The 21,397-nt window shown below is 41.5% G+C and overlaps 2 protein-coding genes and 1 non-coding gene across 13 annotated transcripts in view; all 3 read left to right on the top strand.

The window, feature by feature from the left end:
* KIFAP3 (kinesin associated protein 3) overlaps window positions 1-7,216 on the top strand; it is a 178,875-nt gene extending 171,659 nt beyond the window's left edge. For all 4 annotated transcript variants that reach the window (XM_042975506.1, XM_042975505.1, XM_007077026.3 and 1 more), the window contains one exon: window positions 7,015-7,216. In XM_042975506.1, coding sequence (XP_042831440.1) covers window positions 7,015-7,123 — 109 coding nt within the window. In that variant the 3' untranslated portion in view covers window positions 7,124-7,216. The remainder of the gene's footprint in view (window positions 1-7,014) is intronic.
* Window positions 7,217-14,143: 6,927 nt separating this feature from the next.
* On the top strand, window positions 14,144-14,250 carry LOC122236090. The gene has a single exon (XR_006214289.1). It is a non-coding gene; the product is annotated as a U6 spliceosomal RNA (small nuclear RNA).
* A 5,432-nt stretch (window positions 14,251-19,682) lies between these two features.
* SCYL3 (SCY1 like pseudokinase 3) overlaps window positions 19,683-21,397 on the top strand; it is a 41,187-nt gene continuing 39,472 nt past the window's right edge. For 3 of the 8 annotated variants that reach the window (XM_042977001.1, XM_042977002.1, XM_042976999.1), the window contains exon 1: window positions 19,683-20,107. Coding sequence is in view for 2 of the 8 variants with exons in the window: in XM_042976998.1 (XP_042832932.1) it covers window positions 21,146-21,180 (35 nt within the window). In the remaining 6 variants the exon portion in view is untranslated. The other 5 variants (XM_042977003.1, XM_042976997.1, XM_042977000.1 and 2 more) reach the window with 3 other exon arrangements.

Genomic DNA, 21,397 nt, shown 5'->3' with positions numbered 1-21,397 from the left:
CTCTGCCTACTTTTCTTAATCACTATGCCTCTACTTGACTACTTCCATAGCATTTTAATTAATCTCCCTATTTCTATTCTTGCCTCCTTCCAATTCTTGCCTCCTTTGAGCCGCGGGGCTCGAACTCACAGACCGTGAAATCATGACCTGAGCCGAAGTCGGCCGCTTAATCAACTGAGCCACCCAGGCACCCCTCTTAGTTATTTGATGAAGCACATTTCTATGGCAAAATTGTTTCATGCCAGTTAGCTATAACCTCTAAAATTTCAGCCAGTTTTGATATTCTTTCTTCTCATTCTTAGTTCCTAAATGGTAAAAGTATAACTAAAAAACCCATTTCAAAAGAGAAATTGATACCATTTTTTTAAATGTTTATTTATTTTTGAGAGAGAGAGAGAGAGAGAGAGACAGAGTGCGAGCAGGGAAAGGGCAGAGAGAGGGAGGCACAGAATCCGAAGCAGGCTCCAGGCTCGGAGCTGTCAGCACAGAGCCCCATGCAGGGCTCAAACTCACGGACTGCGAGCAAGATCATGACCTGAGCCAAAGTCAGCTGCTTAATGGACTGAGCCACCCAGGCACCCCCGTGATACCATTTTTTTTTTTTTTTTATCATGAAAGGTAGCGTATTTGATTATCGTTATTTCTGCTGCTGCCTCTATGGGCTCTCACTGTTTCACATATGGACAGCCGCAATATTCTCTATTAAATGCTCCCCATGTTTTTGTCTAACACCATTAGTGACCACAGTTCTCTTTCTAAAACACGTAAGTTGCTCCCCTTTTTAAAAAATCGTAGACAGATTTCCCAAAGTATATAGTTAGCATGGCATATGAAGAGCTTTCAAAATCTAGTCTTAACATCCCTTTCTAGCCTTATCTGCTGCCACTTGGGTTCAGCTTTCATCGTTACCCTGACTTTAACCATAACAAACCAGAGGCTGTTCTTCAGTGCCTTCTCTCTCTTGCTCAGGCTGCCACATTAGGAATACTCTCTCTTCACTTGTGAAATCCAATTTGTCCTTTTAGATTCATCCATTCATACAATAAAATACTTTTTGAATGCCCACTGCATGTCAGATACAGTGCTAGATGCTAGTGATATAGCAATGAATAAGACAGTGACAGTCTTTAACTTTATTCATGGTACTTATAGTCTCATAGGAAATAAAGTAAAAAGATACATAGATAGGTATAGATATAGTCAGGAAGTGACAGATGCATTAAAATAAAAATATTTTCTGTGAAGACCTTCTAGTCCCCTAGGTTCTTTTGGAACAATTTGTACATACCTCTATTATACTCTAACTTTATACTAAATATTTGTTCTTCTTCTATTCTTTTGTAGCAATTTATAAATGTACTACGGGTAATACAACATCATATTATTATCAGAATTTTGTTCCATGTTTAGTTGCTTCCAATGCATGGCCAAGGGATCATGACTTACTTATTGCCTTTCCAGTACCACATCTTTTTTTTTTTTTTTTTAACATTGACTATCAATACTATACTTAACACATTGTAGGAACTCATGTACTATTTGGATGGATGGATGGATGAATACAAAGGATCACTATTACATTTCACTACCACAATTACGTATTACTAAATTTCTCATGACAAATCATAGTAAAGCTGAAATTACTCTGATCAATTTATAATCTACTTAGGAAGATAAAAATACTGATTTTGATTCTATGATAAATATATTGGAATATTTGATAAAAAGAATGAACTGTTCTAGAAAACTATTATCAGATCACATTTCACACAGCTCTACAATATCCTTCCTCTGAAAAAAAGTTAGCCTATGTTAAGTCCTTTCACTTGACGATCCCAAAAGAATTCTAGCCTTCGATATTATCCCATGGATCACAAAGGTAGTTAATAAGAATCACCACCCTCTACTTGTAAATATATTACTCTAAAGGATTTTATCTTAGGGAGAATAGAATTCCTTAAAAAAAAAAAAAGACGCAAATCAAAAAGATGAAATTCAGTGTGAAAATTTCATGTTTGTGTCTCTGTGTGTACATACGCACAACTATACACACACATATACATTCAATGTGAGCCATTTTGTGGTAACGACTCTTTAAAAAATTTAAGATCAGTGCATTTTTAGCCTACATTATTAGAGAGTCAGAAACAGGATCTCATTGTATTCTGTGCTGGTTTCAGACCACATAATAAGTACAGTATCACATTATTTTCAGCTTCATTTTAAGATAAACATTGAAAAAAATCATTATTTTATTATTTTTTAATATTTTTCATAGAGCATGTGTGCAAGTGGGGGAGGGGCAGAGAGAGAGGGGGACAGAGGATCTGAAGCAGACTCTGTGGTGACAGCAGAGAGCCCAATGTAGGGCTCAAACCCACAAACCGCAAGATCGTGACCTGAGCCCAAGTCGGACGCTTGACCGATTGAGCCACCCCAGCAGCCCTCAAAAGTTATTTAGAGAGCAAATCAGCTAGTAAAGATTTGAGAAACCATGTCATGAGGATTGAGTAAACAAGAGTTGTGAAGTAACCATATTAAAGAAGAATTGGATTTCTTTTGTGGTTCCAAATGGTAATTCTAGAACTAATACAACCAGATTACAGGTCAAGATATAGAACTTTCTAACAGTGTGACGGACCCACAATGGAAGAACTGCCCTGTGAGTACTCCCATTCCTGGAGATGTTCTGCAAAGAATTCGATAGACCCTGTCAAGGATGTGGTGAATGGAAGCACAGTCTAGCTTATTTCTAAAAATATTTCCAAGCCAAAGATTCTGTGACCTGTGAAAAGAGAACTTGGCTTGAATTTATTTTTTATTTTTATTAACATCCTTTAATATTGTCATCATTTGCTCTGCATTCATTTTGCTGACTTGGAAATTTCAAAGAAGATAAAGACGTGTGTTGCTTTCATCGAATTTTAATAAAATAATAATACTTTTCACTTATACAGCACTTTCCATCCAAGGATTTCAAAGTGCTTTACAAATATGCACTAATTAAGCCTCACAAACAGCTAGAGGTAGGTGATTTTCTTCCCTTCCTACGGGAACGTCAACCCTGGCACAGAAGTCTAAGTAGAGCCCCAGAGTGCTTACGATTCTTTACTGGCTGCCGGTCCCCTTGTGATGTGCTGCATGTGAAGGGCCACTTGTCATGCCTCGATTCCCTTTTTCCCCCCTCTCTGAATCATCGCAAGTTTAGAAATATAATGAATGCTGTTAAAAATTTGTTTGAAGCCTTGTAAATATTATAGCAAAATTCTGCCTCCTGCCTGCTGAATGCTAATTAGGTTTCTAAATGTTCATGTAAAAATAAAATCCTGATGTGATTTCTATATTTGTTGTTGAATTTTAAATGTAATTTCTTAGTTACAAAGAGTTTGTCATTTTCCTTTCTAGGCACCTCCAAATCATTGTTCTTGGGACAGAAAACTTAGTAGCAGATGGATTTGGGGGGCCCTTTTTTCCTAGTTGTCTTTTCACAACACACAGTAACCATTTTCTTTGAACTCGAAATAAGATATTTTTAAGAAGAGATTGCATTTTGTTATTTTTCTAATTTAAAGGTCTAAAAATGATATCTAGACATTGAGGATAATGGTTAAATGACACTACACAGTCCTATTTTAAAAAAATAGTGGTCTAGTAGTGGTATTTTCTGATCTAGAGGACACACGGCTTTTTATGTAGGTTAGGAATGCCTGGAAGAAAGTATGTACACATGGAAACACATGTGAGCTGTTAGATTAAATTCCAATATAAATAGTCAAATGTGCAAACTCTCATCTGAAGAACAGTCATACAGGGCAAGGGCAGGTGCACCGTATCACAGCTTAGTTTCTCTGGGTTCTCAGGGTCCCTAGTGAGGGCATGCAAGTTACTGTGTACTCTGAGTCCTTAGTGGATCAGGAAAGCACAAGTTTTGCTGCCACACTTCCCTTTTATATTCACATTTCTATCTCCTTCTAGACAAACTTACATAAAGAATCTGTCTGTTCCTGTTTCAAGGAAAACTTATGATTAGGTGTTCCTGGTTTTGAACCAGATTCAAAAGTAACAAGGCTACATCTTTATTCCGAGGGAGAAAGCACAGCATGTATCCACATATCCCAGAAGAATATCTAGCTTCAGGTTGTAGCATCCTGAATAGTCCAGTGTCCCCTCTGTATTAGAACCAAACGAGAGATTAGAAAATCAAGCTATTCTGTTTCAGAGTGAATTTTATTTAGAAGATCTTATGTACATATAGCTGATCTTTCATAATACAAAAGGACCTAGGACTTCTGTCAAAGTACCATTCAAACTGGTCATAATGTTTCAGATATTCTTTTCTTTAAACAGCAAGTTCATCTGTGATATGTGATGGATCATTACAGAAGAACTCATTGTTAGAGTTTCTAATTTTTCTCCTTAAAATTTTTTTGCAAATGGTATCTGTGGAAGTTCAAACAATTTGGCCAGAACACACAGATGTCTCTGGGTGAACTGTTGACTGCATAAATAGAACTTTATCACAGTAAACTTGCAGGCTCAGAAACTGAAACTCGCCAGTGTTCAAGGTTCGATCTTACTTTAACTTGACTTGGAGTGCAAATTCTTACCAACAGTGTGACAGAGAATGTCCTTAAAAAAACAGCTGAATGTCCATTTGTCAATTTACATCAGGCAGATTGGATAATGTCCGAGTGTATTCTTTACCCTCTTGTCAAGCCACATGGAAATACAATGATCGGAAGTTTGCCTACTGATCATAGAAATCAGTTTTGCAGTTTGCATGTATAATGACCTCACACTCTCAGAACCTTTTTTAAGGTCCCTTCCTCAATGAGGACAAGCCTGCCAAAAATCAGATATTCCCAATAGTGTTATAGGTCACCCCAAGGAATTGCTTGGGTTGGTACCAACATTGCCACTGGGGAGCATCTTGTTCTGTGCCAACATGGCCGACAGTCTCCCTTCTGAGGCTTCTCTTCTTTTCGATAGAATTACAGTAATAGTGCTACGAGTTCCTCTGTGAGATGTTCTGTTTTTAAGGTGTCTTTGTGTATTCTCTTTACTGATCTACTCTGTGCCTCTTGTTTCCAAGCCCTTGGAAGCCTCTAGATTGATTGAGAAACAAAGATAAAATTAACTCGAGCTTAACCTAAGTCTCCTGCTATTAGGCCTCGGAAGAGATGCTAAAAAACATAAGCAGTGTCTGAAGGCAGGTAATAATTAGATGAAAAAGGAAGGAGTCGAAATGCATAAGCTATCCAGTCAACTTTTACGTAATTGAGAGTTGTCTGGATACGTGAGTATTTGTTAGCCTTAGTGCTTCAGGAGAAAAAAATGTCAACGGCCGACTTTTCCTCTAATTTTAAACTGATGCAGGTGTATCTGTGCTCATGGACTGCATTAATTTCTGTAACATCTTTAAAGCTACCTCTAGAGCAGTGTTTCCCTTCATCATAAAACTAATCTTTCTTCCCAGGAGGCCAAGGTAGGAAGGATGTACTTCTATTTTGCCATTTCAAAATAAAACTCAGACTTAAAAATTGCAACCAATTTTTGGGAGAATCATAGACACATGTTTAGAAGAAGCCCAAAAAGTTTGTTTCCTTCAGGATCACTCACTACAAATGCTGACCTAAAACTTAAACCTCAGAAATTCCATTTCCCTGAGCAGTAGATTCACATGAATAATACGCCCTATATGTGTTAGGTTTTTTATATTTACTATTCAGTCCTATCTCAGTATACACGTGCACATATGTGTACACGCATACACAAATCATTTAAAACCTTTAATATTTTAATTGTTACTTCTATTGTGTTCTAACTTAACCTCGTTTTGAGTTTTGAGAGGAAGGTAGTGCCTACATGAGTACATTTTTTAATCATACTGAGATTTCACTGATAAAGTATGTTTCCATCTAGTATATGCCTCAAATAATCTTAAATCATTTAAATGTGTTATTTTTTTCAAGGTTCATGTTTCTATATTCTAAATTGTTTTCCTTTGATTGCAAATAAGCTCAGAAGCATTCACTGCATGAGCTGTGCATGAGCATGTTCTAGCTGCCATCTTTGCCTGGCCAGATAAGGACCTTGTCATTTGGCTAAGTGTTGGATAATTCTCTGATCCTTAAAAAGTGCCTTGGAGAACAGATTTTCTTTTAAATTTACTAATAGATGAAAGAATAATTTTTAAAGCAATAAAGTTTATCCATGTATCAAATGTCATTATAACGCCGAAGGTCATCTTTAGGCTTCTATTATTTCCATAGAATAAACTGACAAAATTTATAAAATTTATATTGTTGTAATTCAAAAGAGATGTATGACTTTTTTTTTTTTTTTGAGGAGTCAGAGAAGGATTTGCAGATCAAATCTGACTAACTCAAATGTTGTAAAATTCCTTGTCCTGTTCTAGTCATAGGCTTATGGTATGATTTGACCCTGAGTGAGAGTTTTACTGCTAAAACTCAAAATGCATGCATGATTATTAACAATCCTATATGAAAAAAATTGTATTATCAATAACAAAACTCATTTTACAAGTTTTAGTGTTGTCGTTCCCTAACAGTACTATACTGATAATTGCTAGCACATAAAATCTTTTCATATTCTGGCATAAAAGCCATATATAAATGTAATTTATGAAAACTTTTCTGATCTGTCCTCCTCTTTGTCTTGAATACTACCTGATGACAGAGGTTTCCAACATTTTTAACACACACTGTTAGAAATATTTATTATGCACATTTTTGTGGCTATATTAATTCAGTAAAATTAATATTAAATATATATTATATATATAACGTGTGTGTGTGTGTGTATATATACACATACATACACACACACACACACATATATATGTATATATATATGAAGAAGAAAAATGCTTAATGATAGCCGCATTAATCACTTCTGCTGCTAGGAAGAAAATCTTGGAGGTGTAAAGTTCCCGGCCTCCCGTGTGGATGTGTGATGAAAAATATAACTTATCATTCCCTTTTCTCTTTTCAGCCTTGGAATGGATGGCTTTGGCCAATCAGTTGGCATTCTTGGACGCCCTGCCACAGCTTATGGATTCCGCCCTGATGAACCTTACTACTATGGCTATGGAACTCGATAAAGTCATCCCTTTCCATATGTACTCTCAGCTTAGAAGAAATCTGTGTGGGTTGGGCTAACTTTGAATCTTGACTAATAATGCATGTTGATATTATTGTGGGTCTGTGCTTCTTTTTATTTTTTCCATGTTGTTAGCTACAAATTAACTCTGACCCCTCTGTCCTCTGTTAAGTATAGTTGATGTTTGACTTTGTTCACTCATCAAACCACATCTTGATGATGAATAACATTGCCCATGTTATTCAAAGAGACGCAAAAGAAAATGCTGAAAAGCAACTAGACTGGAAAACAAACACTACATTATGTACATTAAGTGACTAATTTAATTTCTATTAAAAAGAAGGATAAAGTACAAATGAATTAGCAAAAGTCATGTGTTTCCATTTAATGTGTATCATTAAGAGTTTCATGCTTATATAGGGTGCGTGTGAATTTTCTTTTCCCCTGCCCTTTTTCCCCCCTCGTAAACTCTTAAGTGTTTTGTGTGATGTGTGCTACTTTAAAGTTTATAAAAAGAATGTCACCTCATCTTTCCATTCCATCTGCCTTTTCAGGGTTGCTTCCCAAAGTTAACAATGAGTTTTCAATCTACAGTGGAACATGTGCCACAGGCTGTGTTATGTATGCGTGGAGTCTCTTCGCGATTTGAATTCTTGTCTTTCTGATTTTAAGGCAGAACACCTGAGACATCTGTTAGTGCACATGAACCTAGATTCATATTGGGCTTTTAAATTTTATTACTCATGGAATCTAAAGTATGGAAAAGCTGTAAGTCTCATTGAGGACAATTAAGGGATAGAATATTTTTCTCACCCATTTCCCATTTGTGTACTTGTCTTTATAAGATTTAGGTAGTTAGAAATAGACATTATAATTAATAATGAGGTTTGAAAGTGATTCATATTACAGTGTTGGAGATTTACTTGAAAAACAAAGCAAAATGAATAACTATAATCTAGAGAGATTTGCTTGAGTGCCTGCTATGGAAGGAATTATATGAGGCTTTGAAGGGAATTTATAGATCAAAGATAAGACTTCTGTCCTTGAATTGAAAATCTCATTGATCTACTACACAATTTATTTGGCTTGATTTATGTTTTTAGTAGAATAATAGAGCTGGAAAGGGCCTTTTAAATAACCCAGTCTATCTATGTATTTGAGAAACCAAACACATAAAAATTTTAAATATCATAAACAGATTTTCTTAATTACCTGCTATGTATAAGGAAGTATATATGCTTCCAGGGAATATGTGAATCTAAGATATGATTTGTGTCTTTGAACTCAGCAACCTAATTGATCTTTCTGAAAGCATACATTTATTTGTCTTAGTTTCCATTTTAACCACACAATATTAAAGCTGGTAAGGGTCTTTGATGCAAAACCCTGTCGTGCTGTTTCAGCTGAAAAAATTGTGGCCAGGAGACATCAAAAGACTTGACCAAGCTTATATATTTGGTCAGTACCTGACCTGTCTCCATGTTTCCAATGCAGTAACCTCAATACTAAATATTATTTATCATACCTACAAAGCATAAAACATGCAATATAATAAGTGACATTAATAGAAAGATAAAGCAAACATTCTAACATGTAACTTTCCTCATACTATTGTAAATTGATTTAGGAAGAGCGTCACCAACGATTCCTAACATTTCCAGGGCTGTGCTCCCTGAGGTTTACCTGCACGTGCTCTCTCTCTCTCTCTCTCGGTTTTTTTGCATTAGTTCCGGAACTTCACAAAGTTAGAAATCGTGAACTCTCCATTCAGGCAGGGGCTGGTTTACCTTTACGTTATTTATGAAGGAATATTTTACTAAAGGAATAAGGAAGAATATCTAGAATTCTTACTTCAGACAACAAAAGATTTTGGCCTTGGGCACTTTTAGAAATACCATTTATATGTAAGTCAAATATCCTGGCCTCACTAAATTTTGACTACAGATTAAAGTCACATTTACTTGAATGACTAAATTGCCATGGCTTTTAGGCCTTGGTGTATAGCTGGAAATTATTTCTCCTCATGAGTTTTTTGCTCTTTCTGAGAGTTCCCGAAGGTCCTTTCTCACGTAGGGCCAGGAATAGGTTCCTCATGTTCGGTTTCCTCCTCCTGTCCCCCCACGGCTGCATCTGTGTTGGTCACCTTCCTAAGATTCATGATGCCTACCACATGGGAGAGCCACCATGTCCAGTCGGGACTTGGGGAAGGAGGACACTCTCTACCCCTTCCTATCGCCTTCCATACGCGGGATAAGCACCTAGTGCTTAACTCTGCACAGCAGAGAACTGAAAGCTATAAATTTTGCCATGACTTTACGGAAGCTTCAGAAATGACAGATGGCGTACATCACACAAAGTAACCTGGTACTATTACCACTTGCAGCTCTGATCACAGCTGGCAGTCAGAAGCCCGTCACTCGGCCTCGCGTGCCAGGGCTCGCTCCAGGCCATGAGGGGTATGCTAAGAATCTTCAGGAGAGGCCTAAGCCAGATGGTCAGAAGGTCCCACAGAAAAGAATGGTTTTTCTTCAACACAGTTGAAGGGCTGCTTTTAGAGTCTTTGTTTCTTGTAACAAGATTAGCTGTGACTAACCTCCTGGTCTTTAGTCATGAAACAGAGAATAAGAGAAAGATAAACTGATCTTCCTACTTTTTTCCAAGCGTTTCTTGGAGAGGTCTGGTCTAAATCCACCCAGCTGTTCTTGATTATTGGCAAAAGTCTTCCCAAATTCTGTCTTTGAGGATACCTTGAGGTTTTCAGTGAGGTGAGTTGTTGGATTCTTTTGTGTCTTTGCTAGTTTTGTGTTTTTGCTAGTTTAATGGGAATGTAGAAAACACTGGTATGTCCTCAGATATCAAAAATCCCACATATACATTTTAGCCACGTTCTTGAAAGCCTACTAAATTGGAGTGATAATGCATTAGGCTTCAACATACGTTCTCTTTGGAGTACAGCAGAACCTCCCTACTGTTTGGGATAAAGACTTGCCAGAAATAGAGAGCCATTAAAGAATAGAATTAATACTGAAAAAAAAATCAGTAATATGAAAGAAAAATTCTTAAAAGCTCTCTGAGAAAGCAGAGGAGAAGAACATAGATTAAATATGAATAATATAGAAGGTAAAAATCAGAGCACCAACATTTGACTGGTTGATTTTCCAATAAAAGAGTCCTTTTAAAAAGTATAGGAACAGGGTGCCTGGGTGGCTCAGTCGGTCAAATGTCCAACTTCGGCTCAGGTCATGATTTCACAGTCTGTGGGTTCGATCCCTGCATTAGGCTCTATGCTGACAGCTCAGAGCCTGGAAGCTGCTTCAGATTCTATGTCTTCCTCTCTCCCTTCCTTGCTCGTGCTCAGTCTTTCTCTCTCTCTGTCTCTCTCTCTCTCTCTGTCTCTCTCTCTCTCTCAGAAATAAACAAACATTAAAAATAAATAAAACAGTATAGGGCCAATAGCCAAGAAGATAATAGAAGAAAACATCCCTGAGCTAAAAAGGATTTTTTCCCTACAACATATGAATAATTTTAAAACATGGGTGTGACATCTATCTTGGCATATTCTGGAAGAATTCTTGAGAAAATGAACTGAAATTTCCTTAAGAATCCTGAAAAGAAAGAAAAAATGCCTTCCAAGAAACAGAGTGCGCTCAGACTTTTGACATTAAGTGGCCCTAAGAACATCCTGTGACCCCAGAGTAAGTTGCAGGTGTACCTGGCAGGATTTCAGATCTGCAATGAACAATAACTTCCCATTGCACCCCTTTCGGAATGCAAGTATCCTTGGTGATTATCCTGTCCCTGTCTCACCTTTGTGTGTTGGGTGGGAGTGGACGGGAGGTGGCAGTTAACTTCTTTCAGTTCACAAGTCTCTGAATCAAGAGGAACCATACTAGAGGAGACCCTGAAAACCACACCCAAGAAGCCTCATCCTCACTTGAATATGATTTTACGATGGTATCTTTCACTACAAGCCAGAGCCTAATGCCACAATGATATGAGACTTTGGGGGGAAGAGGTGAGCCTATTTTGCATGGGAACAGAAAGTCAATCATTGGGGCCAGAAGGCAATGTGTATTGATTGAAAAAGATGGCCGTGGTATTCGTCGGCTCTTCTCATCATGAGGTAGACTGTTTTATCACATCTTAAATTTGGGCTCACCCTGTATCTTGCCTTGGCCAACAAAATGTGGCAGAAACGACGTGGGAGTCCAGGGCCTCTGCCTTTGCCCTTGTGGATCGCTCCCTGAGACTGACATGCTGTGAAAAACTGGGAGACAGAAGCCCTGCCGTCTCAGCTGAGCACACTCCCTCAGCTGACCTCTCACCAAAACACACTCTTGTGAATTCAAGCAAGACCCGAAGAAGAACCACCCAGCCAACCACAGAAAGTTGACTCTCTGTGAAAAATGATAAATCGCTGTTGTTTCAATTTTTGTAGTTTTGGGCTGATGCGGCAGGTTGTATTTTCAAAAGATGTCCGCCCCCATATATTCCATCTCACACGCTCATCTTACAAAGTGATATTGATACTCCTCCATTTAGTAATGGAGTCTATGCCTCTTCCCCTTGAACATGGATGGACTTTTTTTTTTAAACTGTTTCAACCAATAGAGTTAAGCGGAAGTCATAAAGGTGAAGGCTAAGTCATAAAAATACTTTCAATTCTGCCTCCTTCCCTGGGGATGCTCATTCTGGAAGACAGCTGCCATGATGTGAGAGGGCCAAGCCACATGGAGAGGCCACGTGTATGGGCTTCAGCAGGTGGCTGCAGCTGAGGTCCCAGCAGACAACAAGTCAACCGGCAGAGGCGAATGAGCTTCAGGTGATCCCAGCCCCCAGCCCTCAAGCTACCCCAGCTGAGGCCACATGAGCCAAGATGAGCTGCCCTACCATGCCCTGCCCAGACCCTACAAATTTGTGAGCAAAGTACGCGGTGTCTTATGTACTAAGTTTGTGATGCGACAGTTGCTTCTATCAGGGATACATCCAAAGGCCTATAGAAATCCTCCAAATCACAAGTACTAGGACTTCCTTAAGCCTTTTCACTTTCTCTTCACATCCATCACCACCACAGGTATTTTCCATAGATAACGAAGATTATGAATTCATGAGAGTTATTACCCAAATGAAGACCACTAGAGAACCTACCACTCTGAAGTGCAAATAATTTAAATTCATCTCTCAGCAAAATTATCAGTTACTACAAATCATGATCTCTGAAAGCATTGAGAAAGATCTTGTTTGCCAGATGTCCAATATACAGGACTTCCACTGTAAAAAAAATAATAATAATAAAATAAAAATAATTAAAAAATATTTGTATTTGATCATCATGACCACTCGATATAGAAACTCTGCAGTTCATTAACTGTGAGAAGAAATGTTTAACATGCACATCACCTCCTCTACTCCTTTTCTCTTCCGAGGCTCCTAATCTTGCTAGGTTGGCAGTTTGGGGAACTGAAGGAAATGATTCTGGAATCTGGAGGTTGGTAACTGCTACTTAAAAGCAGAATAAGTATCTCGTATGAGTCCGCTTTTTCCTCCTAACCTGCAATTTACCAACGTTTCAAGTGGGCTGTGTAATGAGCACTGGGCAAGTGTGTGACTGTTAAGTCAAACCCCACAGAACACGAATATCCGAGCTTGCGCCAGGTGAACGTGGGGCTGCCCGTCAAGGCCTAGATCCCAGGAGGGCTGGCTAAGGAAGTGTTGCTTTTCAATTCGCTTAACTTTCAGAGCTCATTTACTTCCAGTGCTGGGTATGAGGGAATCTGTTTTAATTCAGTGATTTTGAAAAGGAGACCCACGCAAGTTTGGGGAGCTCAAGGTATCTGCAAACTCCAGAAATGCGATGAGACACTTTGGAAAGGGAATCTGAGCTTGTCAATCATTTCTCATTGAGATTAGTTCAGTCTACCTACTTGGAGCATTTCTAATGTCATCTTTATGATTTGCCAATTAATTTTCCGTTTTTCTGACACTTGATTTTCAACAAGGTCACCAGCTAGACCCCAAGACCCGACCTTCACCGCCCACCTGCCGGTACTCACCGACCTTTGTCCCACATTTTTCCTTCAGCTCTTCTTTCCAGCTTATCTCTTTTTTTTTTTTTAATTTTTTTTTTCAACGTTTATTTATTTTTGAGACAGAGAGAGACAGAGCATGAATGGGGGAGGGTCAGAGAGAGGGAGACACAGAATCCGAAACAGGCTCCAGGCTCCGAGCTGTAAGCACAGAGCCCGATGCGGGGCTTGAACTCACGGACCGTGAGATCATGACCCGAGCCGAAGTTGGCAGCTTAACCGACTGAGCCACCCAGGCGCCCCTCCAGCTTATCTCTTAATACAGGTCAAGTGGAACTGAAACTGCCCCTCCACTGATAGCGACCTCCAGCAGGCCCGGACCACCCAGACCGGAGTGAGCAAAACCCCTGACTGGCGCCTGCGCAGATAGAGCGACCACTAGAATGACTGACAACTACCTGTACCTCATTATAATACTAAGATCTCCGCCCAAGAAGGAGCACAAACCTCGTTTACATAATATACAAAGTATGTATAGGCCTGTTTCCTTAAGGCGCATGCGCAGCCTTAGGCCCGCCCCTACATCCCAGGACAAGGCTTCCTTATCTGAATAGTCGTTCTAACCCTAAAAAGGGTTCCTTCTAACCCATCCACCCTTGCTGGAGGAATCACGGCTTTGGAAACCTTTCCCGGTGATCTCTGTATGTGCTGCAGATAAATTTACTTTGTGCGGCAACTCCACCTGATGTAGTTTCTATCTGGGACTTGCCGCGCTGTGAACTCACGTGAGTTCAGTTACAATAACACAGAATATGACACAAGTCCCTGCTATCAATGTAGAGTTCTCTTTTGTTACAAGTGTTGCACAATGACCTGATGAATATATCCATTCTCCTTCACATGCACACCTGTGCCTGCTCACACACATTACGTGGGCTTTATTTTTTAATTGAGAAATAATTCATGTAAAAGTCACCATTTAAATGCACAATTCAGTGCTCGCTTGGGCGGCACATATACTAAAATGGGAACGATACAGAGAAGATTAGCCTGGCCCCGGCACAAGGAAGACACACAAATTCCTGAAGCTTCCATATTTAAAAAAGAAAGAAAGTGCAGTTCAGGGGCGCCTGGGTGGCTCAGTCAGTTAGGCATCGCACTCTGGATTTCGGCTCAGGTTTGTGAGTTCGAGCCCTGTGTCAGGCTCTGCACTGACAGCACGGAGCATGCTTGGGATTCTCTGATTCTCTTTCTCTCTCTCTCTCTCTCTCTCTGCCCCTCCCCTGCTCATGCTTGTTCTCTCAGTGTTTTTTAGTATACCCGTAAGGTTGTGCAACCTTCACAATGATCTAATTCCAGGACATTTTCATTACCCCCCCCAAATTGCCATACCATTTGACAATTCCCATTTCCCCTCTACCCTCAGGCCCTGGCAACCATTCGTCTGCTTTCTGTCTCTATGGATTTACCTGTCCTGGACATTTCATAGAAATGGAATCAGACAATATGTGGCTTTTTGCGTCTGGCTTCTTTCGTAGAGCAGAAGGTCCTCAGGCTCCCTCTGTGTTGTAGCATGTATCAATACTTCTTATATGGAGGAATGATGTTCCATTGTATGGATATACCACATCTTGTTTTTCTATTCATCACTGTCGCCACTCCTTAGGCAGCAATACAGCACTCAGAATGAAGACACAGTAAAGTTCCAAGAGCACCCATCTACCTAAGCGATGTGGTTACCACCATGGGGAGCAGAAGAGTGCCGGGGTACTGAGCCCCCATCTGAAACCTGACCAAGCTTATTCCCCAGCCTTGCCTTTGTTGTGAGTTTGTCTGATGGCGTCTCCCTCTGTTTTAGTTGTTCTCTCCCCAAACTCTTTCGTGTGGTCACGTTTTCATATAATACCTAGTCATTCTTCCTTGGTCTGATTTTCTATTATTAAAATGCCTGTTTACAAACTTTGTGTAGGGTTACTCTGATCTCAGCACTCGTCTACCTGATTCCATCAGGTCTTTCTCGGTGTCTTGAAGGTAGGAAAGGCAGATGAGCCCTTCTTCCACTCTTGCCTCTTCTGGAAAGAGCAGGGGGGGCTCCCGTGTGGCTCAGTCGGTTAAGCATCCCACACTGGATTTCACCTCAGGTCATGAGCTCACAGTTGTGGGATCGAGCCCCACATCAGGCTCTATGGTCACAGCCGGGTGGAGCCTGCTTGGGATTCTCTCTCTCCCTCTCTGTCTGCGCCCCCTCCCTCAAAATAAATAAATAAACATTAAAAAAAAAAAAGAAAGAAAGAACAGGAAGCAGTGGTGGTGCCATCCTTTGCACTTTTGTGACACAGGCGTCTTTCCTGTCCACTTGGTTGTCCAAACCAGTGTGGTGACAGTGTCACTGGATTCTATTTACCCCATACGGTGGGAAAAAGTAAATGAAAGAATCAAGAGGATCAGTGAAGAAAAACGTTGGTAGAAAAAGTGAAAATAGTTTTTTAAGAACTTTGGTGCCTAAAGTGGGGGCCAAAGCCTGCAGGAGGAGCTCTGAAATCTCTGGGAGAGCTTTGCTTACTTTTTTTTAAAAACATGTTTGCTGACCATGGGACAGACTCTTTGCGGACTCCGTTTGTCGTCTGAGCACTCCGTTGTTCCATCTCGATGCTTCTTCCTCGATTTAGAACATAGACTGGGGTGAGTGTTTGCAGGGAGCAGGGGGTAACTCGGGAGGTAGCAGGAGTCCCTCAGGAAGACTCGGGGGAGTGGCAAGAAGAGGGACTTTTTTTTTTTTCTTAAGGAAATCGAGCAAATAATGTTTAACTTATTCTGAGCTAGAAGTGCAGCTTTGAAGACAACTGAGAAAATCGCAGAGAATCATGCATCACTATTTCTCGGCTTAAGTGTGTGACATTAACTCAATTGCCATCTGTACCTTATCAGGAAATGTGCACGTGCTGTATCCTTCCGTCTTTCCTATCAAATGCTTCTCAGCTACTATTGCATGCCCCCCCTGCAACATTGTTACCACATAATGAAGAATCACGAGGCCAGTTTTATAGATGTAAGACCGCAAGAGCTTCCAATCTAAGTCTACATTTCAGCTCCTCAGTCCTTTATTAAATTCAAAATTATAGAAGTAACATATGCTCACTGTAACACACAAAGCAATATGCAGATACATATTGCAAAAGAAGTAATCCCCTCTCTAACCCTATACAGGGACCATTAACAGACTAGTAGATATCCTTCTATATTTCCATTCATTCTGTTAAGAACAAAATTCGACCGAATAAATTTGGAGATCTAGCCGGCTTCCTTAAACGATTCCAGAATGGGGCAGAATACCATCTAGCAAGCAGAGGGGAGCTCTGAAAAGCTGTATAAAGGGAAGGTTTTTTTTTTATAGGAAGGAGGGTGGGGCTGGAAAACTATTCTTTAAAAAAAGGGGGAGGGGGGGCGGGCACCTGGGTGGCTCAGTCGTTTAAGCATCTGACTCTTGATTTTGGCTCAGGTCATGATCTCACAGTTCATGGGTTCCAGCCCCACATCGGGCTCTGATGTTAACAGTGCAGAGCCTGCTTAGGATTCTCTCTCTCTCTCCACCCCTCCCTCACTTGCATATTCTCTCTCCCTCTCTCAAAAATAAACTTAATTAAAAAAAAAAAAAGAAATTACCCTTTTGTAAGAGATATTTACATGTAGAAGGGAAATCTCCATTCATAAAAGAGGGATGACCCTAAATCTCTAGAAACTGTTATCAATGGAGAAGAAATGGATTTAAATCTACCTACTACCCTTATCCTTGTTTACTGGACTTTTCCTGGTAACCTTCCAGAAATGTCTCCCCCACCACAAACCCTTCTGTCTTTAGCTGGAGATGGGATTTAAGGTGATGGCTTTGGCCATTTTGGTGAGTTACTTAGTATTCCTGGGTCTTTCCCATGTGTATAGGAAGTACTCATGTTATTAAACTTTTGTTTGATTTTTTCCTGTTCATCTGTTTCATGTCAATTTAATCCTTAGTAGAGCTGGAAGAATCTTGAAGAGCAGAGTAGAATTCCTCCTCCTCAACACCTTGTTTTGTTTTTTAATAGAACTTACCATTGTGGAAACTAACCTTTGTTCATTTATACACTTAGTGTCTATTTCTCCCCTCATCCGTCAAACCCCTAAAATTTGAGGCCTGTGAGAACAGGGAATTAATCTTGTTTCGTTTGCCGATGTTTCCTCAGTCTTTACAGCAGAGGTTTATACACCATGAGCATTTATAAAGTATTTGCTGGGGGAGCCTGGGTGGCTCAGTAAGTTGAGCATACAACTTCGGCTCAGGTCATGATCTCATGGTTTGTGGGTTCAAGCCCTGCGTCTTGGAACCTGCTTCAGATTCTCTCTCTCTCTCTCTCTCTCTCTCTCTCTCTCTCTCTCTCTGCCTCTACCCCACTTGTGCGCTCTCTCTCTCTCTCTCAAAAATAAATAAACATTAGAAAAAATAAAGTATTCGCTGTACTAAGTAAACAAGGAGCAAATGTCAGGAAAGCCTTAGAGGAATCAGGGAAGTGTAGAGTCATTTAGTTCCTATCTAGCCTCACACAACAGTAGCTTGAAACTTACATACTGAAGCCGGGGCAGGGAACTTCCCAAAACTAAGAGAACTTTTCTAGCATTAAGCTACTCACACATCCTCAATCACTCAAAAAGGAAAAAAAAAACGTTTTATTTGGGCCCCTTGAACCCACGTTTTTGCAATGATTGTGTCTTCTTCCTTCTTAGTGGTCAGCATACTACATGACACAGAAAAGGTATATGTTAAATATTTGTGGAATAAATATTAGTGTGTAACAACATGAAGTTTAAATTTTGCAACATTTGTATAGTGTTCACAGTTTCCAAAGCGATGCCAATATTCCTTAAAGCATGGGTGTCATGATGTCTGTTGGCGATTTAAATTATTTCCGCATTGACAGTGGAATATTCTGCGTGGGTTAATTGGTTGAAGCTATGCCCTAGACGCAGCACTCTAGTAATCAGGAATCTACACTCCAGAGGTTGCTAGCTGGAATCATTCCAGAAAGGCTACATTCCAGAGATGGAGCTACAAACACTTTAGCCAACTGGATCGCTGATGGCACTGGATGCTTTGCTAATTAACATGATGAGTGTCAGAAGTGAGTATTTATTGGCAAAAGTAACAACTTATTAATTATCATAATGACTAGTAGAAATGGGCTCCCAAAAGAATTCAAGCTGGGTGAATTGTTTAAAATATTTTAGAAAATGCTCTCCACATCTGAATGAACAGGGTCTAAAAATTCAAGGTGTCCTCAGCCTTCGGAGATTCCATTGGAGGCTGCATCCCTAATGGTGCTGGCTCTACCACTGGTCTGTAAGATCTCTGGTTGCCAGATGGTGACTATGTGGCATCATCCACAGGTGGCCCGGAAATGTGATGTGCTGCCCAAGGAAGCCAAAGGGTGGAGGGAGGTAGGTGAACCCATTTCTGCCTCTCAACTTTCTAGTGCAAGGTGGTGGTCACACGGCCTCGGGCTGTATTCTCCAAAATGATGGTCACTACCCACAGGTGACTACTGAGCATTAAAATATGGTTAGTCCAAATTGTAAAATATACATAGCAGATTTTGAAGACAGTACAAAAAATGTCAGTAACACAGTATTTTTTTTTTTTTTTTACTATTGAATGCATATTTAAATGACAATCTTCCGGATATACTGTGTTTAAATATATTAAAATTAACTTCACCTCATCTTTTTTTCTTTAGTAAAAGATTTAAAAGTTTTAAAGACTTAAATCTTTAAAGATTAAAAAGTTTTAAAAAGATGAAATGTTTTTAAGGTGGCTTCTAGCGAAGTTAATGTGTGGCTTGAATTCAGTTTCTATAGGCCAGTGCTGACCCAGAATAGACAGCTCAGCCTTTGTCAAGCTTATCCGGCAGATTAAATACTGTATGTGCCTACCTCCCAATAAACATGCGTTTAATACATTTCTGAATATGGAGCAAAATTAGGCCTAGTTGCTTTCTTTTAACCTCAGGAGGAAATTGTGGTGTCCTTATCCATCTTAAACCTTTTCAGCGACCAGAAACTTTCAGTTCCCAGAAAGAAACTACAAGTTTTGGATGATCAAATTATTGAGGTCAGCTGTCAACTGTGAGGTTGTATTAAGCAGTAGTGATGGCTGCCACTACTGCGATCATACAGATGAGAACAGGGAAACACACACAGAATCCTATTAAGTAGAAACCATTAACAGGTACCATTAACATGATTAAGCCCAATGTACGCTGAATTAAGCGTAACTTCAAACTTCCCGACTCAAAGGTTTAAGCTTGAACCACCATCACCTCCGCCAGCTTCAGCCGCAGTTCCGCACGACTTCAGCCCACGCGGCGCAACCAATCGCGGCTGCGGGGGTGAGTGACGTCACTCTCCTAAAAGTCCAGGCCAATTTCCATACTTCTTTTCTGCGACCAGCCCCTTTACTATTTGTTGGAGGCGACGGCGGCCATTTTGGATTCGGGCAGGTGTCAAATTAAAACCGCGCGGCTAAAAGCCTAAAACTTAATATCAAGACAAACTCGCGAGTTCGACTCAAACGCCAAGAGAGGAGACATCTTCACAAACCAGCCAGGCCGCTGGGAGCAGGGCGCGAAGTGCCGACCGGCACCGGCGCCCACACTCAAGATGGCGCCGGCCTGAGCGTCACCTGTGCCGCCTCTCTCTCTCTCGGTTCCGGGTTCGTTCGCCTCAGTGGTGGCGTCGGAGGGCTGAAGGCTGGCGTTCTGTCCGGTTTCCGGACCCGTCTCTATGGTGTCGGAGGGAGCATACCCCCCGAAGATTTGTGGGTGTAGTGGCCACAGCCTCACAGGGTAGGCGAGGGTGGCTGGTGTCAACAGGGGGCGAAGAGGGGACCGGAGCCAAGACCCTCGGCCGCCTCCCCCGCCGGCCTCCCGCAGGTAACAGGGAGCCCTGAGCCGCGTCCTCCGTCCGTGCGGGACCGGGCCGCGGGGGAGGGGCCGGGCCGGGCGCGGAGACGGTGGGCGCGCGCCCCGCTCGCGGGTCCGCGCTCGGCGCGGCGCCGCTGCCGGTTGAGCTGTGCCCTCCGCCTCCGCGCAGCCTCCCCCTGCTTGGTGCGGGGCGCCCTTCGCCTCTGGGCTTCGGGGGCGACCCCCGCCCGGCGCGTTGCTGGCGGCCGGAGCCAGCGAAAGAAGCCGCGGAGCCGGGCCTCGCGGGCAGGTGTGGAAGGTGAGGGGCCGGCGAGCGGGAGCGCCGTCCCCGCCCACCCCGAGCCGGGTCGCGGTGGGACCCCGCTGGCCCCCGGGCAGCCATCCCCGCCGCGGGTCGGGCGAGTGTGCGCGGTGCCGCCGGAGGGAGCCGGGGGTCGCGCCCGCGCCGGGAAACCGCCTGCGTTCCTGCTCCAAGACGAGTGCCGGGCCCCCGGAGGCCCAGCCGGCTGTGTCCTTGCCTAGTGCCTTTTTTTTTTTTTTAAAGAATAAAGATGAAACATTTCTCGGAAGAGCGTGTTTAGGAAACCATGTGAATACTGAGTCGGGTCCTGAATTCGGGAATCACCGTTAATGCTGTTTTTAAGGACCTGTGTGCGTACCCACGTAACATTTCAAATCCTAGCTGAAATCATGCTTACTTGTTTTGGTCCGTAAAGGCGTCTTTACGTATTGCTGGTCAGCTAGCAATGCTGGACTGAGTTCATTACAGGGAACGTGTACTGGAAACAGATCACAGCAAAGGGCCCGAGTAATGTTAGCACCAGATACCAAAGTATCGATGAGTATAGGGCGTCCTTAGAACTCACGGTGCAAGCCTTTATCTTTGGAACCTCCAAGCTAAGAGAGCTAGAACCAAGATCATCTCGATTAATTGCTGTGGAAGAACAGAGGGAGAGAGAGTTCCCCAGATGACATCGATTTCTTAGTAGGAGTTGCCCGGTGACCTAGACAAGCGCTTGCATAGTCCACAGGTGGCCCGGAAATGTGATGTGCTGCCCAAGGAAGCCAAAGGGTGGAGGAAGGTAGGTGAACCCATGTTTAAAGAGCAGAGCTTGCCCAACATCATAATTATAGAGAGAGGGGATGGTAAATTCTGCAGAATATCCACGCTCTCCTTTTCTGTCTTCTTGTAACTTTTTTTTTTCTCGTGACTTCTTGACTTCAAAGCAGACAACAGGACATCTTTTTGTTGCCACCTGATGAAGTTTGCCCTGCACTTAGGCTGTAATCCTACTCTTC

The sequence above is a fragment of the Panthera tigris genome, chromosome F3 (assembly GCF_018350195.1).
Source record: "Panthera tigris isolate Pti1 chromosome F3, P.tigris_Pti1_mat1.1, whole genome shotgun sequence".
Classification (NCBI taxonomy): Eukaryota; Metazoa; Chordata; class Mammalia; order Carnivora; family Felidae; genus Panthera; species Panthera tigris.
This window is presented reverse-complemented; position numbering and strand designations above follow the sequence as displayed.